Raw genomic sequence first — 19,321 nt, 5'->3', positions numbered from 1 at the left:
GGGACTTTTATTTGCTGGTTCATGCAACTCGGTATTGGTCAAGTTATTTGACAGCAGATGTGACTCTGCAAGGGGAAAACAGAAAAACATTATGTTAGGCTGTCCTAAGTTTTAGTAAAGGTACTTTTACATTTAACACAAAAATAAAAATTATAAAAATTTCTTTCTTTTTGCCATATCGTAGGAGGATTCACATTTGGTTCAGCCATTTGAAGACAATATAAAAATAAGTGTATATACTGGAAAGTCTGAGACCATATCAGATATGTTGCTACAAAAGTGTCCCACAGATTTGTCTTGTGTAATTAGAGGCATTCAGCAGTCACCCCGGATACCAGGAAACATTGCCATAATTGTGCAGCTCTTACACAACATATCAACAGCAATATGGACAGGTGTTGATGAGGAAAAGATGCGGGTGAGTGTTCCTGAATACTTGGAAGAACATTATCTTAGTGGGAAAGGAATGCAGGTTAGTTGGAGTATTATGTGAGCTTCTCAGGGGCTAGGAACCATTCTTTCACATCAGTATTTCTAATGTCTAGCAAAGCAAGTGTTCAGTAAATATTCATTAAAGAAAGGATGAATAAATGAATGGAGAAAGTAAACATATTTAATCAACAAATATTTATAGAGAGCACTTACTTGGTACTATAGTGAACTTTGGAGTATGATTTACCAATGCATCTTTTGGCTACTTAATACATTTAAGAAACATTCTGTTTTGGAGAGAGAAAGACTTTTCTTATTTTCATTTGTGAGTTAGGATAGGTTGCTAAAATGGAAAATAATTGAATGAAAAAAAAAAACAAAACAAAACAAAACAAAAAAACACAGCCATGCCTATCCATTGCAGAAACATGAAATAGAACTGGGTCCATTTTGCTTGGTTTTGATCTTCAAAGCAAAGATAATAAAAAGTAGATTCAGACTCCAGGGTGAATTTCCAATTTATTATATTCTTGTATAGGGCCCTGCAACACATTTGGGATGCAAGAGACGTTAAACACGTGATGGGTTCTCTGAGCAGGGTAAGCAAGTTGCTAGTTTCGCCTAGGTGTGATGTGGAGGGAATGATGGACAGGAGCATGTGGAAAGCTGTCCAGTGGCCTGGCTCACAGGAGGCCATTGCATAAATGGAGGAGGGCATGGTGAGGCAATACCTTTGTAGCTCTATCATCTAAGTCAAACTTCAGTGTACATGCAAGTCACTTGGGGATCTTATTAAGATGAACATTCTGATTCATTAAGTCTGGGGTGGGATCTGAGATTCTATTGCTAAGAAGTCCCCAGAGTATGCTTAGGTTGCTGGTTGGAGGAGCATGCTTTATAAAAGTGAGTGTTGAATGTGCTGGCAGTTTCAGAGAGTGGCTCAGTACTAACACTGGTTCTTTATTGTCAGAGTTACAGCACCATAGCCAACCACATTCTTAATAGCAAAAGCATCTCCAACTGGACTTTCATTCCTGACAGAAACAGCAGCTATATCCTACTACACTCAGTCAACTCCTTTGCAAGAAGGCTATTCATAGATAAATATCCCGTTGACATACCAGATGTCTTCATTCATACTATGGGCACCACTGTATCTGGAGATAACATTGGAAAAAATTTCACTTTTTCGATGAGAGTTAATGATACCAGCAGTGAAGTCACTGGGAGAGTGTTGATCAGCAGAGATGAACTTTGGAAGGTGCCTTCCCCTTCTCAGGTCATCAGCATTGCATTTCCAACTATTGGGGCTATTTTGGAAGCCAGTCTTTTGGAAAATGTTACTATAAATGGGCTTGTCCTGTCTGTCATTTTGCCCAAGGAACTTAAAAGAATCTCACTAATTTTTGAAAAGATCAGCAAGTCGGAGGAGAGGAGGACACAGTGTGTTGGCTGGCACTCTGTGGAGAACAGATGGGACCAGCAGGCCTGCAAAATGATTCAAGAAAACTCCCAGCAAGCTGTTTGCAAATGTAGGCCAAGCAAGTTGTTTACCTCTTTCTCAATTCTTATGTCACCTCACATCTTAGAGAGTCTGATCCTGACTTATATCACATATGTAGGCCTGGGCATTTCTATTTGCAGCCTGATCGTTTGCTTGTCCATTGAGGTCCTAGTCTGGAGCCAAGTGACAAAGACAGAGATCACCTATTTACGCCATGTGTGCATTGTTAACATTGCAGCCACTTTGCTGATGGCTGATGTGTGGTTCATTGTAGCTTCCTTTCTTAGTGGTCCAATAACACACCGCAAGGGATGTGTGGCAGCCACATTTTTTGTTCATCTCTTTTACCTTTCTGTATTTTTCTGGATGTTTGCCAAGGCACTCCTTATCCTCTATGGAATCATGATTGTTTTCCATACCTTGCCCAAGTCAGTCCTGGTGGCATCTCTGTTTTCAGTGGGCTATGGATGCCCTTTGGTCATTGCTGCCATCACGGTTGCTGCTACTGAACCTGGCAAAGGCTATCTACGACCTGAGGCCTGCTGGCTCAACTGGGATATGACCAGAGCCCTTCTGGCCTTCGTGGTCCCAGCTTTGGCCATCGTGGTAGTAAACCTGATCACAGTCACACTGGTGATTGTCAAGACCCAGCGACCTGCCATCAGCAATTCCATGTTCCAGGAAGTGAGAGCCATTGTGAGAATCAGCAAGAACATTGCCATCCTCACACCACTTCTGGGACTGACCTGGGGATTTGGAGTAGCCACCGTCATCGATGACAGATCCCTGGCCTTCCACATTATCTTCTCCCTGCTCAATGCATTCCAGGTAAGTCCAGATGCTTCTGACCAAGTCCAAAGTGAGAGAATTCGTGAAGATGTTCTGTGATTAGGAGCTTGTGGCATTAGATTTCTATGTAAAAGTCAGTGGATCTGGAATAGCATATGGAGTGGGGAAATAAACTTTTGTTCCAGAGAGACCTGGATTTGGATCCTGACTCTTTCGTTTACTAATAATGTATAACGTGATCTTGGGATATTTACTCAACTTTTTTGAGCCATATTTTCCTCATATATAAAATGAGTGCAATACTGTACACTTTATGGGAGTGTTTGAAAAATGAAATTAAATGGTGAATGGGAAAGAATCAAGTACTAAAATGATCCAAAGACCATAGACAGCCTAGTAATAGGCTAAGTTGTTATGGTTTAAAAATTAAGCAATAACACCTTCCCCAAAATTTAGGTATATAACTGGAGGTATTAAAGTTTGCACATTTATTACATTTCCTTCCACTTAGAATTTTTAGCTACCATTGGAAACCATCTTATTTTAACATGGCAAGCTATACAGAGAAGTATGGAAGATAGTTTCTCCTCTCTTCTCTTATCACACTTAGATGAATTAAGCAATGTTCACAGTTTCATGTGCATCCTTTGCCAAATTTTCTATGCTCATACAAATATATTTTCACATAACACAGGGGTTAAAACAATGTATATTATTGTGTAACTTGCTTTTGCACTTAAAAATATGCGCTAGAATTTTACCAGCTCATTATGTATGAATATGTCTTTAATGGCTGCATAGCATTCCATATTCAATAATTTCCTTCTTGATTGAAATTTTGGTTTTTTTCCATTTTTTTCTGTTATAATGTGTGAATGATCCAAAGTTTATTATATTGAATGTTAATATGTAGATAGCAACTAATTGAAAAGCAAGCTTTTTTCTAAAGATATCTAAAACATTATCTTTTTATCTGAATGTATGCGGTAGCCTGTAAGACTATTTTCAAGTAAGTGCTTCACCTAATTGCTAACAGATATCTTAAGTCAAGTATCTTCTCATTTTCCTTTTTCAGAATTTATGTATAAATGATTTCACTTTATAATAAACACTTTGATGTCTTGAAGAACAAAGTTAATAATAATAGGGGTATCTCATATTTTGAGTCTCTACTTTTTCTGCACTTTTATAGAAAATATTAATTGTGTCCTACACAATTAATGTATAGCTTTGGTAGTTATAAGTTGCTTTATGCATGTTTACAAAACTAGTCATTGAAAAGACTTGGGTAAAAACCCTATTTTTCATAAACCCCTCATGAGCTCATAACTCACTCCACAGTATTTTCCTTTTCTTGTCTCCCTTAGGGCCATCTTCCCTGTGAGGTTTGTTTTGGACAAGGCTGTGAGCACTTGCATTTTGATATCTTGAGCACCTTTACCTGTCATTGTAGGATCACTTGTGCTTTCAATTTCATTTCTGCCTTGAATCCCAGTAAGGAGCAGGGAGGGGCCTACCTAAACACCAACGCAGATGGGGCAGTGAGGAGCTGAGAACAAAGTGTTGGTGAGGCCAGTGGGGGGCACTGGGCAGTGCTGTGTTGGTGCTGGCCTGTATTGACTCACAAGGAGCTGCCTATTGTATTTTCAGGATTGTTCTGAGCTGGCTGTGAACACAGTCATTAATAACAATTAAATCATACAGACTTGCAATTAAACAAATTGGGTTAAAAGTAAAGGTCATGTTTCCTCAGAACTCATCACTTCCTAATTATTTGTCTACCTTTTCTCTTGAGGTTACTTGCCTCTATTGTGTCTGCATGGTGGAAAATCTGTACAATGATGTGCTCCTGCCCATCTCTTCCTAAATCCATGCTCAACGATGTCACAGGGCAAGATTCAAATAGGCCATGGTGGGGGTAATTAACTATAGAGATTGGCAAACACTACAAATAAGGAGAGTTTATTGCCATTTACTAGCATATCACTGGATCAGGGCATCCTCTGAGGGAGGAGAGAGAGGAGCCATGGATCTACTGAGATGGGAGACACAACCAACTGGGTATAAAAAGCAGGAGAAGTAGAGTCTTAGGATGAGATGAGGGGCAGCAGCAGAGGCTGATGGAGCACAGACAGAGGGGAGAGATTCCGAAACATATTGAGAGGCCCAGAGGATGTGGGAAGAAGACTCTTGTAAAGATTCCCTGGTCTTAGCCCCAGGGGAATATCTGCAGTAGTTTTAAAACTCACCCATCCTCTTTACTAGAGAGGTTTTATTATGGTGTCAGTTGCTGCCTTGACTACCCACCTTGTCCATCCATAACTTCTGGTTGGCATCCTACTCTTGTATTTACTAAGAGTGATTGTGGGCTGGGTGAGTTTTTTGGGACTCCCTCATAGCTATTTTGGTGGGAAAAAATAAAGCACATATACCAAAACCTGGAAGAACACCTTGAAATTAACCTGTCCAAACTGTGCTTTACCTACTAAAAGAAATGCGAAAAAGCTGCTACTGGTGAATTGTTTGTTAGGTATATTCTTTCTTCCCTTCTCAACCAGATACTAAACTTTATGGCCAATCTTTTAATCCAAATCTTCTGAAAGATATTTTGCATAACTTTATCTAACATGGCACGGGCCAACGAAAAGTGATCCTAGTGGAGTATTTCCCTGTTACGTGTTTATAAAGTCATGTTAAACTCATGTTTATAGTCATGTTACATGACTATAAAAGTGCAGGTTGCATAATAAAGAAATTAAACACATACATACACTCAAATGAAGAGACACTACATTTATTACTTATTTTGTGCCAAGCATTATGCTTAATGTTGCAGATACAAATATAGATAGACCAACCCCAAGGAATTAAAAATCTTACAAGGAGAGAAATTCCTCTTAGTTCTTTAGCCAAAGAATATTAGCCATCAGCATATTTGTAGAAAAAAGCATGCTAGAATTGTGGTTCCCAGATCTTTAAAAAATATAATTCCTGGGCCAAATTAATGGAGATCCTGACTTGAAATGTATTCCTAGTACCAAAATCAGGCTGGAATATATTTGTCAGAATGGGGCCTTATAAGAATGATAACTTTGCAACCTAATGGACCATGACAACAATAATGTTTTTGTAGCAGATACAATAAGAGATTTTAATAATTACCTTGTAGGTTCAGAGTCATACACAGAAGAACAATCTCATAAAAGCTACATGGAGATTAAGCATTTGAGGGTTGGACTGGCTGAATAGAAAGGTGTATGTTAGTGTGTTTGGGGGACTGGATTAGCTGCAAGGATGTACACTGGTCCCTGTAAAGTTCTCCACCTCTCATCTGGGCTTTTACCAAATAGTGGTAGATTTGGTATTGTTCTCAGCAATGAATACCAGGTCGTAACATCTTTATGGTGCCAGCTGTATAAAACCCATGCCCCTTAACAGGCTTCTGGGTAGGTAAGATCAGGTAAGAGTTCACACTCACTTATGAAGTCAGAGCAGCTTAGCAAGGGTATTCCTAAATAAAAGGTCATATCTCACCTTTTCAGGTGAGCCATGGATGGAGTAACTGCACATTTAGGAGAAATTGTTGTCTGATGAATGTTCCTGTCTATCACATTTTGAATGCTGAGTCTCAACTTCCTTTTCCTTAACTGAAAAATGCAACTACAACTTGCCATTCCTTCCTCAAGGGGGGTTTTGTATCAATGTATGTGAAACAGAAGTAAAAACTTCAAATGGACTATAGCTATAGAGGAACAAACTGTTTTGGGTTTTATATATATATATATATATTTTTTTTTTTTTTGGTATGGAAAATAAAAGATATGAAAGCTAATTAATTTCTTCTACATCATCATATTGGGAATACTTGTCATGTGCTTAGAAACTCAATCTATTTAAAGTCATTAAGTTTTTGAGGATGTATACACTTGACTTTTCTTTGCAAGTTTTATAATATTCTTTGTAGTGGATGAGGAAGGAGGCTGAAGGTGTTATGGGAAGCTGAGCAACAGCTGTTTCTGCTCTTTTCTGTGGAAGCTTATCTTACTCACTGTTCAAGGACGGCAAGCCTGCATTCGTTGCCCAACACCTCCTCTGACTCTTTCTTGGATCATTATATTCAGTTCAGAGGCCCAGATCCTGCTAAGTGAAAACACTTTTAATTTGCTCAACTTAAAAGGAAAGTTTAAAAATATTCCTGTATGATGTAGGGACCTTGGTCTCTTTGGTTTACTGAGGTACCTCTACAGTGACTGGCATATGGAAGACACTCATCAATATTCATTGAATGAATCTAGGTGTTGTGATCTAAGAATGATAAATTAAGAGATTTCATAAAATTGTTTTCTTTTTATCAAAATAGGAATTGGTAATAACTGAGAGTATGTTTTATCATCATCATTCTTTTGTAAATGACTCTTTTTCCCTCTTCTGTGTTTCCTAGGGCTTCTTCATTCTAGTGTTTGGAACCATCCTGGATCCAAAGGTACTGAATGTAAATTCTTCTTGTTGCTTTTTCTGTATTATCGGTACTTGGCCATGTAAAGGCTTGTAAAGGCTATTTATTGAAAAGCTCTCACTTCAGTCATTTGTACAGATGTATGAAGCCTGGATCACTGCTCTTTACAATGCAAATGATATTGACCAGCTTGCAAGTTCTTATGGGAATGAATGTTTTATGTACGTTAGTGCTGATTCTTAAAACAATTGTAGGTATTGCTATTTTCAATTTTATAGATGAGGAAACTGAGACTCAGAGTGAACAGCTTGCTCAAGATCAGTACAGAAATCAACTCTGATTAGTTGAAGCAGAAAAGGAACTTATTAAATCTTGCAGTATTATCTTTGGGAGGGTCTCTTCGGCTTGGAGTTTTGGAGGCTCTGCTCCAGGAATAGTTACCAATGCACACCACAGAAATGCTCCACAAGACATACCATTGCTCTTCCCCGCTTTGCTGGGCACAGATAGCACAGCTCACCAGGCCAATGTCAGGCAGTAAACACTTAAGCCAGAGTTGCTGCTACTGCTGCCTGGGAGATCGCCTCACCCTGCCTGTCTGGTACACCAGCACCCGCATTTATTCATTGTCATGTCTGATTGGCTGAGTTCAGGTCACATGGTCATGTCTTAGCTGCAAGGTTGGGTGGAAGTGTGAGTTCCTACTTGTATCTTGAACAGCAGTGGAGTCAAGAAAAGAAACTCTTCAAATACAGATGAGTCTTGATAAGTGATGAGCATTGAAAACAAATAAAAACCAAGCAAAGTAACAACCCCTCAAATGTTTATTCAGGCTTCTAAAACCACCCTCTTTCCATTGTACCATACTACCTTCTGGAAAAAGTAAAGCAAACAACCCTCTCAGATATAAATGCAAAACCCTTCTGTCAATTAAAGTAAATAAATAAATAAAAATAAAAAGGAACAGTACCAGGTTGGATTCACAAAACCAAACAAAAAACCTCAAACAAACAAAAAACATAATCTACTCCTTCCCCCAAGCACCCCACCTTCACTGCAGAGTTTCTTGTTTGTTTGCTTATTTATTTATGTTTTACTATTTATTTTTTACTAAATAAGAAGAGCACCTGTATTCAGCTGGCAAGACTTAGAGAAAAGGACATGTTAATTTTTTTTTTTTTTTTTTTTTTTTTTTTTGAGACAAGCTTTCACTCTATTACTCTGATTGGAGTGCAGTGGCACCATCATGACTCACGGCAGCCTCAACCTCTTGGGCTCAGGTGATCCTCCCATCATAGCCTCCTGAGTAGCTGGAACTACAGACACATGCCACTATACCCAGCTAATTTTTAAATGTTTTTGTAGAGATGGGGTCTCCCTATGTTGCCCAGGATGGTCTCGATCTCCTGAGCTCAAGGGATACACCCATGTTGGCCTCCCAAAGTGCAGGGATTATAGGAATGAACTACTGCACCCAGCCTACTGCCAGTAATATTCTATTAAATTAATATCAAAGGTTTGTTAAAAGGTCAGGAGATAGAGACCATCCTGGCCAACGTGGCGAAACTCCGTCTCTACTAAAAAATAGAAAAACGTAGCCAGGCATGGTGGCATGTGCCTGTAGTCTGAGCTACTCAGGAGACTGAGGCAGGGAAATTTCTTGAACCTGGGAGGTAGAGGTTGCAGTGAGTCAAGATCACCCACTGCACTCCAGCCTGGCAACAGAGCCAGTTGGGATGCAGAGATAATAATCTTTTCTCTGCCTTCTCCATTAGATTATGGCAAAGAACAAATGCAATTTTGTAGGTAAAAACACAAAGCACTTAAGGTACTGCCCAGTCATATGCCACAGGATTATGTTTCTATTATTTGTAAAACCACAACTAGTATCTATAGCCAGAGTACCAGCAGCTGCATTTTTACTTAGTTTACCAGTGTTAGGTGAGATGTGCAAAGAACTCCAAGCCATGGAAACTTCTATCAAGATCAAAACCTCTTACCTTTACAATTATGATATGAAAGGTAAATACTCAAAAGTGTCACAGGACCATACATGATTCATTGACCAAAAGTTGTATATACTAGTAGTCTTCAAACTTTTAAGATTAGTAAAACACAGTGAGCACATATCCCTAGATGTGTTCATTATTAACTTAAAAAGTGTTACGTACATTGTGAAACCTAAAAGTGAAAAAGGGTGAGAACAAAGAAATGTAAGCAGAAGTGGCAATATATCTTTACAAATCCCAGTGGGCCCTTGAGCACACTGTCCTCCATCCCTGACGGGTGGTTTGAGGTCTGTGTGTGACAAAGAATACGGCATCTGCAGGGAAAGGGGAAGCCACCCTGAGCTGGGGGGCTTTGGCATATATGAATTGTGAACATAGAACTTCTACAAGGCCTTGGAAGGTGAATAATATTTTGTATAGAAGAAATAAGAAGAGGGCCTGTATTCAGCAGGCAAGACTTAGAGAAAAGGACAGGATGACCTAGTCAGGGAAGATGAATTTCATGGGCTGTTGCTATGTTGTATAGTACTTTTTTCTTTGAGATGAGATGTCACTCTGTTGCCAAGGCTGGAGTGCACTGGCATGATCTCAGCTCACTGCAACCTCCACCTCCTGGGTTCAAGCGATTCTCCTGCCTCAACCTTTTGAGTAGCTGGGGTTACAGGTGCCCATCACCATGCCCGACTAATTTTTGTATTTTTAGTAGAGAGGGGATTTCACTATGTTGACCAGCCTGGTCTCGAACTCCTGACCTCAAGTGATCCACCTGCCTTGGCCTCCCAAAGTGCTGGGATTACAGGCATGAGCCACCATGTCCAGTCGTACAGTACTTTCTTCCTCTAGAAAAGGTTGTTTGAATAATTGACAAATTGTGAGAAGTGATCACATAAATGCTCCATAAAAATAATGCCAAAGCTAGACCAGGTGAGGTGGCTCATGCCTGTAATCCCAGCACTTTTAGGAGGCCGAGACAGGCAGATCATGAGGTCAGGAGATTGAGATCATCCTGGGTAACATGGTGAAATTCCGTCTCTACTAAAAATACAAAAAAAAGTAGCCAAGCATGGTGGCACATGACTGTAATTCCAGCTACTCAGGAAGCTAAGGCAGGAGAATTGCTTGAACCTGGGAGGCGGAGGTTGCAGTGAGCCGAGATGGCCCCACTGCACTGCAGCCTGGATAACAGAGCGAGACTGCGTCTCAAGAAAAAAAAAAAAAAAAAAAAAAGAAGAAGCTATGTCGAGGAATCCTCAAACTTGTGGTAAACTGTATTTCTCAACCATTGGGTCCATATTTAAGGCCCTGAAAGTGAGTATCCTGTGCCACCTCCACCTCTCTTGTCTCTCCCCATCTTTCCACCTTTTCCAAGACTACTCCACCAGGTCACTGATACCTCCATATCCCTCCAACAGAACCTAGCTGTTAACACAGTACCTGGCCACAATATCAGCCAGGCCCAAGCATATGATCTTCTAATTCTTAACTTCTTTTGTTAAATATCCAGATAAGAGAAGCTTTAAAGGGTCGAGTAACCTCTGCAAAAAGGAGCTCCACAATATCAGAGGTAAAGCTTTCATATTCATTTTTGCATTTAAAAGTTTAACAAGATAACAATCTTGGAGTTTCTGGCATATGGAGTGTTGCTAACACTCTCACTTTAACACTTTGCAGTGTGGATTTCCCAGAAGTGCTGGGTGCCTCTTAAACAGTTCAGATTCTTTCTGGAATATGGGGATGCAAAGAGATGCAAGCGGAGTTACATGAATTTAGAGGAGAGTGACAAGGTGGCTGGCGTTGGAGGGTGAACCTCAAACCACATAGTAGGAGAGCAGGTGATGAAAGAAATGAGATAAGTCTTAGGTTCCCGTGATATCTCACTTGTTCTCTATAACTCCAATCAGTTGACCCACATCCAAAGTGTAAAAACTGCAGGGAAACAAATTCTGATCCTACACAAAGAACTACTCAAGAGGGGCCAGCTGCCATGGTTGCTGAAGTGGTTTAAGTGGGCTTGGGGCCTGCTCAGGGTTGCTGTAGAGAAGATTCAGTCATTGGACAGCAGGCTGGACTACAACAGGGCCTCTAACTTATCTTCTATTCCTGTGACTTGGAAACAATGTATTGTTATGCAAAGAATGAGGGCCGTGAACTGTTTTGAGTGAGGGAAAAACTGCCGCTCAATTTTTTAAAAAACTTTTAAATGGCAGCAAAAGGAGATTCAGGGTTGGCCCAAGGAATACACCCACAACAAGCGAGGAGGTGATCTAGAGCCTCCCACGCCAATGTCTGCTGGGGTCCACATCCCCTGTCACGGACTGGGGCTTTAGGGGATCTGCATGGAGAGAGGCTAATTGATGGGGCTGGGTACCCTGTGGCCCTGAGAGCAGCATTGCCCCATCCTCATTCCTTGCCTTTCCATTCCCTCTCTGTTGATTTCTTTAGCCCTGCTCTTCTCTTCTTTTTCTTCCCTCTCTTTTTCTGTTCTCGTTTGCCTTACTCTTACCTAACCTTTGGTCTTGTTTTTAGTCTTTTTGTCTCCATACCTGGGAATCTGCTGGTTTCTCCGTACCCCTTTCAGCTTAAAAAAAAAAAAAATAGCAAAAGTTTAATGCAAACGACATTAATAAATGTCTAAAGCAATGGTTCTCAACTTGGGCTATACATTAGAATCAACTGGGAAGCTTCAAAAAATGGGGCTGCCTGGGTCACACCCCTGGAGATTCTCATTTGATTGGTCTGGAGTGTGGCTTGGATTTGGGGATTTTGAAAGCACCCCAGGTGATTCTAATGTACAGTCAAGGTTGAGGGTCATTCATCTGAAGTCTCCCTGAAGTGTCCTGGCATTGTGAGTATTTGTCTCCAACAGGCATCCCTGATGTAAGTAGTCTCCTCCTTCACTTTGGTCTGCTGTGGTGCTCTCAGGAGAGAGTCCTGACTCTCTCAATCCCTTCCAATTTAGCTTTGCTCCTTTCCTTATGTGTTTCAGAATTGATCCATTCAGGTCATCATAGAGAAATTCTGCCTTTCAGTGTTATAAAATCCTAGTCATTTCTCCCACTTCTCTTTGTGTTTTTATTTGACTGGTAAGTCAAAATAATATCCAGCATTTTATGAGCAGTTGTTGATTGAATCAGTGGTTTTTGATGCTGGCTGTACCTTAGAAACACCTAGAAAGCTTAAAAAATATACCACTTCAGGGCACAGTGGCTCATGCCTATAATCCTTGCACTTTGGGAGACAGAGGCAGGCGAATTGCCTGAGGTCAGGAGTTCGAGACCATCCTGGCTAACATGGTGAAACCCCATCTCTACTAAAAATACAAAAATTAGCCAGATGGCACATGCCTGTAGTCCCAGCTACTCAGGAGGCTGAGGCAGGAGAAATGCTTGAACTCAGGAGGCGAAGAAGTTGCAGTGAGCCGGAGACTGTGCCACCACACTCCAGCCTGGGTGCCAGAGCAAGACACCATCTCAAAACAACAACAACAACAACAACAACAACAACAACAACAACAACAACAGACACTTCAGGCCTTAATCAAGAAAAATTAAATCAGAAACTCTTGGAGGTAGGGCCTAAGCATTTTTTAAAGTTCCCCAGTGATTCTAATGTGCTCTCTGGGTTAACAATCACTGGCCTAGGTACTATGTAAATTTATCCTAATATCTTGCCATTCCCCCTTCATTTCTTGCTCACTAACTTTAGGTCACTGCTTGCAATTAGTTTTGTCAACTCCGCTCAGAGGACAAATAGGTGTCTCATTTGTGCTCTTCTCTTCTGCTTTGTAGGCCTCTAATCCCTAGGTAGCAATCTTCTGTAGTCCAGATTCAACTCCCCTCCTCATGGCGCCTGCCTGGGTAGTGTCAGTCCTGCTTCCCAAAGCCAGCATAATAAATTTGCTTGTCTGTGTTCATTTCATATCTGATGTGATGAATTAGCCTATGTTTATGTGGTAGTAATTCTACCAGTGAGTTAATGTATTACCTATCTTAGGCAACGCATTCCTAAAACACAAGGACATCCTTTGGACACAGGCGCATTACAAGGGATGGCTTTAAGGCTGAGGATTTCAGCAGACCAGCTGAGAGAGCTGTTTGAGAGCTTGGAGCATTTTGCTGTCTGTCTGTCTCTCTCCATGCCACTCAATGTCTTCTCCACTATCCACCATCTTCCCAAATTTGGGGCTCCTTCAGTAGATGGAGCCAGACCAGGCCAAGGAGGAGGAAGATCTCTCACAGTAATCGGTTCCTATGGTGTCAGTGGTTCCAATATAAAAAAGGAGAGAAGGGAGCCGCACGCAATGGCTCGCACCTGTAATCCCAGCACTTTGGGAGGCCGAGGTGGGCAGATCACGAGGTCAAGAGATGGAAACTATCCTGGTCAACCTGGTGATTCCCTGTCTCTACTAAAAATACAAAAAGGCCGGGCGCGGTGGCTCAAGCCTGTAATCCCAGCACTTTGGGAGGCCGAGACGGGCGGATCACAAGGTCAGGAGATTGAGACCATCCTGGCTAACACGGTGAAACCCCGTCTCTACTAAAAAATGCAAAAAAACTAGCCGGGCGAGGTGGCGGGTGCCTGTAGTCCCAGCTACTGGGGAGGCTGAGGCAGGAGAATGGCGTAAACCTGGGAGGCGGAGCTTGCAGTGAGCTGAGATCCGGCCACTGCACTCCTGCCCGGGCGACAGAGCGAGACTCCGTCTCAAAAAAAAAAAAAAAAAAAAAAAAAAAAATCAGCTGGGTGTGGTGGCGCACGCCTGTAGTCCCAGTTACTCAGGAGGCTGAGGCAGGAGAAATGCTTGAACCCGGGAGGCAGAGGTTGCAGTTAGCTGAGATCATGCCACTGCACTCCAGCCTGGAGGACAGAGTGAGACTCTGTGTCAAAAAAAAAAAAAAAAAAAAAAAGAAAAGGAGAGGAGAGGAATAAGGTGAAGGAATAAAAGGAATTACTGTGGATCACAATTTCCCAGGTGCTTTGAATAATTGTGATAATTGAAAACAGACTAATAATGATATTTAATAAATGCAATTATACTTTGTCTTCAACAGAAGGCTTCTTCTGAATTATCTTGTCATCCCATCAAAGGCCCAAGTTAAGAAACCAGGCTACATCCCTAACCTGGGAGGTGAGTGCAAAGCAAGGGGTTCCCATATATGTCATGTATGTGACATTTCTTTTAAAATTGCAATTTGATTAATTATAATTGGAAATGATTTTTTCTTCATTAAAATGATTCTCCTATACAGTCTATTCTCACCTAGCTATGGTTGGAAATACATTCACACTTCAAATTCTTAGGCTACTGAAATTTTTTTGGCCCCGAAAATTAAGCAGACATGTCTGAAAATGCTTTTAAATTAGCCTGGGTGACTTTTAGATGGGAGTGAGGAGAGCTGCTTGCTCTACTTAACTGCTCCCTCTTTTCAATCTTCTATCTAGTTCTCTATCCCAGGACATCCTACATGATATCAGCAGTATCCCCAAATTTCCCATTGTGTCCCCTTTCTTTTCCCTAACCTGAAAAGATCAAGGTATGATAAACAATATCTGTGAGAGGCCTCAGGGATGATGGAGAAGTTTATTTACATTTGATATCTTAGAGATAAACAAAGATATATAGAAAAACAGAAGTAGAGGAAGGAGCCACAGGGGAAAACAGAGATTCAGATATATAAAGACAGAGGGACATGGTGACTCATGACTAGAAGAGAGCCACGTAGATACAAGGACAGGTGCAGATACAAGTCTTCCAATCCTGTGTCTTGATGTCCCTCTGGATCTAGAGACAGAAAAGAGAGGAAGACAGAGGAACCCACACTGAGATACCCACATTCATAATAAGACAGAGACAGAGAGATGCAGGGAGGGGGTAAGAGATGCATTGGGAGCCCCAGAGAAATGCAGAAAAAAACAACAACAACAAAAACAAAACCAGAGAGTTTGACTCACAGAGACACATACAGCATGACAAAGATAGAAACAGAGACAGATGCACTCAGCTATGTAGAGAGGGCCTCCCACCCCTCATCCCAACACATCCAGGCTCTAGCAGCCTTTGTGGCATTCTGCAGCAGTTCAGCGCCTTGTATAAAAAATGGGTCTTTTTCAAGATGTGTTACAATGAAAAGGAGGTGGTCCAGCTTAGAGAAAGACAAGATGTGTAATTCAGCATCTGTGGGCAACAGAAAAGACTGTTCTCTGGATTCCAAAGTGGCTTAAAGGAAGAAGACTCTCCATCGGCCATAAGGGATGTACCCAAATGGGCTTATTGTTCAAGAAGTGAGCTTATAATGCAGATGTTATAAAGCCTATGAATCTTGCTACTTGTACATTAAAGCTGTGATCTTCTGTTCTTGACAAGGTTGTATATTCCAGGAATGCAGAGCCCAAAGGAGAAATGTGCTCATTCCTGTCTTCTTGCCTCTGGAGAATATGTAGGAAGCTCACACATGTGATGCTGATGGAGGAGGGCGTGATGTGCAGAAAGGATGAAAGCCTCCTCTGTCTAAGCTGTTCTGTGCTACTAAACGTTTCTCATCCATTAACTGTACATAGCTACATATATATCATGCTGAGCAGCCACAGCAAACAAAAAGACAAAGGGGGTCACGACCGTGGTTTTTGTTGGGGTTTTTCCACCTCTATGCTGTTGGGTCACATTTGTCTTCAGAAAGTAAGTTCTGCCTCATGTTGGGAAAGGCGGCCTGGGATTTCACCTGGCTGGATTCTGTGTGTTGCTGAGGGAGGAGCCTCGTGAATAGTCACAAAGAGTTGGGCTGATTCTAACTAGGTCATTGCTGATTTTTTTTTTTTTTTTTTCAAAAGGAATCCACTGCCAGTATATTCTACTTTTTTAAATTTAAATAGATTGGATAGTCAACCTGGTTTGGGCTTAGATACAACTTCCTTGGCCATGAACCAAGGGGAAAAGCATAGAGTTTTTGAGACAGAAAGATGACTATTTTCAGTTAAGGAGATGGAAGCCTGGAGTTGTGAGTCAATGCTAATCAAGGACTGAGCCAGAGGTAGAAACCCAAGTCTGCTGGCTCCTAGCCCTGCACTTCCTCTTCAAGACCGTGTAGCCACTGAAAGATCTTCTGCCTACACTGACAATGTAAGGTCAGTCCTCACCAACAATATGCTTTTTTGATACCTGGGATTGGAGAGAGGAAATATCACCTTTCCAATTCAGAGCTGCTCATTTTCTTAACTTGTATGTAAACAAATTCAACATTCCAACCAGGTGTTACCTGATAGAACAGTATTGCAGGTAGAAGCTATTTGAGAAAAAAAAAAAAAAAAAAAAAAAGCCTCTTTACAAAGCAAGGACACAGATGACTGTAGCAGCATCTAACTAGCGGGTAAAGGCAAAGGGGCAATGGGCAGCCTCTAATTGTCCCAACAAGAAGTCAGTATTGATGATGTTTCATTACAAAGGAGAAAATGGGGCTTACTTCATGTATAAGTGCAGTTCCTTCTTTCCTTCCTTCCTTCCTTCCTTCCTTCCTTCCTTCCTTCCTTCCTTCCTTCCTTCCTTCCTTCCTTCCTTCCTTCCCCCTCCTTCCCTCCCCCTCTCTCTTTCTCCTTCTTTTCCTTTCCTTTCCTTTCCTTTCCTTTCCTTTCCTTTCCTTTCCTTTCCTTTCCTTTCCTTTCCTTTCTTTTCCTTTCCTTTCTCTCTTTCTCTCTCTCTTTCTTTTCTTTTCTTTTCTTTCTTTCTTTCTTTCTTTCTTTCTTTCTTTCTTTCTTTCTTTCTTTCTTTCTTTCTTTCTTTCTTTCTTTCTTTCTTCTTTCTTTCCTTTTCTTTTCTTTCTTATTACAAATTATCTTCCTGTAAGTAGGAAAGTTTGAGCAGACAAAAAGCATCAATCTGAAGTTTAAAAAAATGCATCAACCTGGAGAAAGAGTCATTTTTCAAATGGCATTGTTTATCTTGGGACAACAAAACCATCCTTCACAAATAAAGTCAGAGAGTGGTTTTAATTTACCATTTACCAATATATTTGTATATTCTTTTCAAGAGAAGGGGTGAGATAGACATAGTGCTGGTTTTCCTCAGTGCAGGCTTAGGTACAAAGAAATGTCACTTACCCAGAGTCCATATATTGAAGTGAAAATGGAATTTCATGAAGCAAATATAGGTATAGGATGGTAAATCTGGACAAATTTTATAAAAGACTAACTCCAATTACCTCATTTCACAGGTAACAGCTCTGAGCACTAGGGAGAGAGGGAGGGATTGGCTTCACATTTGCTTTGTGCCTTGAGCAGTCACATCTAGTATGGAAGTACTCACTACTCAGCTATACTCACTCCCTGAGACAGGATGGTGGGAAGGACACCCCACCTTAGCCTCATCATTAACCAAAAAACCCCAAGGATGCTGAGAGAAAAACTCTGGAATTATTTGGGAATTCCTGGAAGAAGCTATGCCCTCTCTCCTGCATCCCAAAGCCCACTCTACACCATCTTGAAAAATGTCAAGGAACTGTATGGATTAGTTTGACTCTGGATGACCCTGGGTAGAGACACATTCAGTTTCCTGCTGACACCCCACCAACAAAGTGATTTGGTCAGGTGACCCTAGGAGAAATTGGTACTGATAGTGTCCAAGGCAGATTTGTAAGTATCAGACTTAATACATGATGATTCTTGGGAAAGCCATTTAAATTCCTTAGACTTTAAGTGGATAAATGTAGCTAAAGTAATATAGTACTTGGCACATAATAATTGCTCGTTCAAATTCAAATGTTAGTTTTTTTTTTTTTTTTTAATTAGAGTCCTGTGAATATATGAACCCACCCACCTACACACAAACACAAGCAAACACATAGCCATGACCCCATGCATAAGTTTGGCTGTAGACACCCTCATGGGAACTAGTTCATTGACTTCTGAATTAAAGAGTTAAGCATTTGGTTTGGTCTGTTCGACGTTAGGGGTATCAGTCAGCAAAACCTGTTGAGCTTACCGTCGAAAAATCCTTTCATTCGTTACTGTGGTCATAATACACAGTTCCCTGGCCAGGAAAGAGTATACATCACAGAGCTCTGCTCACTGCATGTGTGCCTGAGCTCGCCCTCACTTTCCGCCTTCTTCGAGAAGTCTTCCCTGATTGGTCCAACCAGAAGTGCTGATTCTCCCCACCTGATTTCCTGTAATTTAATAATCTGTGTCCTTCACTTTACTTTTGTATTTACTGTGTTGTATTGTTTATTTCCTTTTGGTCTTTTTGTGTGCATATGTATATGTTTTGGGGAATGGGGTTATTCACTTTTGTTAGTCACTGTGTTACTCACTTTTGTATGCCCATAGTGCAGATCATGGTGTCTTGTACATAGAATATGTTCGGTAAATATGTGCAATAAAAAGTCCTTTGATTACACAATGGCTTGATATTGGATTTTCCACTTCCCAAATGAGCCAGTTCTTAACTATCGACCTAAATGGAACTGACCCATTTCCATAAACAGCACCTCCTTGACCTTCATTACTATAAAACCCATAACAAAACTGCCTCCTCTCTTACCTCTCCTTACTGTTCACATTTCCCCTGGAAATATCTAAATGAAGGTTTGCTTTAGATCTCTGCGGGGAAGAAGACTGTGAGTAGACAACAGTAGAATTGGAGTGTGTGGGACTGTTTGGTGGTGAGCAGAACAATGCAAACTGACTCCCCTGTCCAAAGTCAAATCGTGTGCGTTCCCCACAGTGCCTTCTGTGTCTGAGTTACCACAGCCATGTAGTGGCTCAGTAAGAACTCCTTGTCCTGGTCATTACAAAAATAAAACAGAAATCTCTCTGTTTCTAGGTTAGGAATTAGATCACAATTTATGCATCAGTTTGTCAGCCAATTTCTTCCAAGTTCAACATCAGAACAGGCAAAAAAAAAAACAAAAAAAGTATCAGCCTTTAAAAATCATCAAGAGTAGTGGCATAACCTTGCATTTTATCACCCTCATTCCAATTACCCCAGTGCAGCAGATGCAAGCAGAGTCTCATGCGATCATCTGAGATAAGGATGAAGAACTGAAAGACAAACAAGATGACTCACTTTAATGGATTTGCTTCAGACAGGAGAAACCTGTAATTTCTCTTAGGTGTGCTTCATGGACCCATAGTGGAGTGAATCAC

The 19,321-nt window shown here is 40.9% G+C and overlaps 1 protein-coding gene across 1 annotated transcript in view; it reads left to right on the top strand.

The window, feature by feature from the left end:
* The window catches only part of ADGRF2 (adhesion G protein-coupled receptor F2), a 37,348-nt gene extending 21,729 nt beyond the window's left edge, over nt 1-15,619 (top strand). The window contains exons 5-10 of the mRNA XM_030928079.1: nt 185-418; nt 1,403-2,764; nt 7,167-7,208; nt 10,695-10,754; nt 14,239-14,315; nt 15,552-15,619. Coding sequence (XP_030783939.1) covers nt 185-418; nt 1,403-2,764; nt 7,167-7,208; nt 10,695-10,754; nt 14,239-14,286 — 1,746 coding nt within the window. The 3' untranslated portion in view covers nt 14,287-14,315; nt 15,552-15,619. The remainder of the gene's footprint in view (nt 1-184; nt 419-1,402; nt 2,765-7,166; nt 7,209-10,694; nt 10,755-14,238; nt 14,316-15,551) is intronic.
* The last annotated feature ends 3,702 nt before the right edge of the window (nt 15,620-19,321 follow it).

This window comes from Rhinopithecus roxellana, chromosome 4, assembly GCF_007565055.1.
Source record: "Rhinopithecus roxellana isolate Shanxi Qingling chromosome 4, ASM756505v1, whole genome shotgun sequence".
NCBI classification, from domain to species: Eukaryota; Metazoa; Chordata; class Mammalia; order Primates; family Cercopithecidae; genus Rhinopithecus; species Rhinopithecus roxellana.
This window is presented reverse-complemented; position numbering and strand designations above follow the sequence as displayed.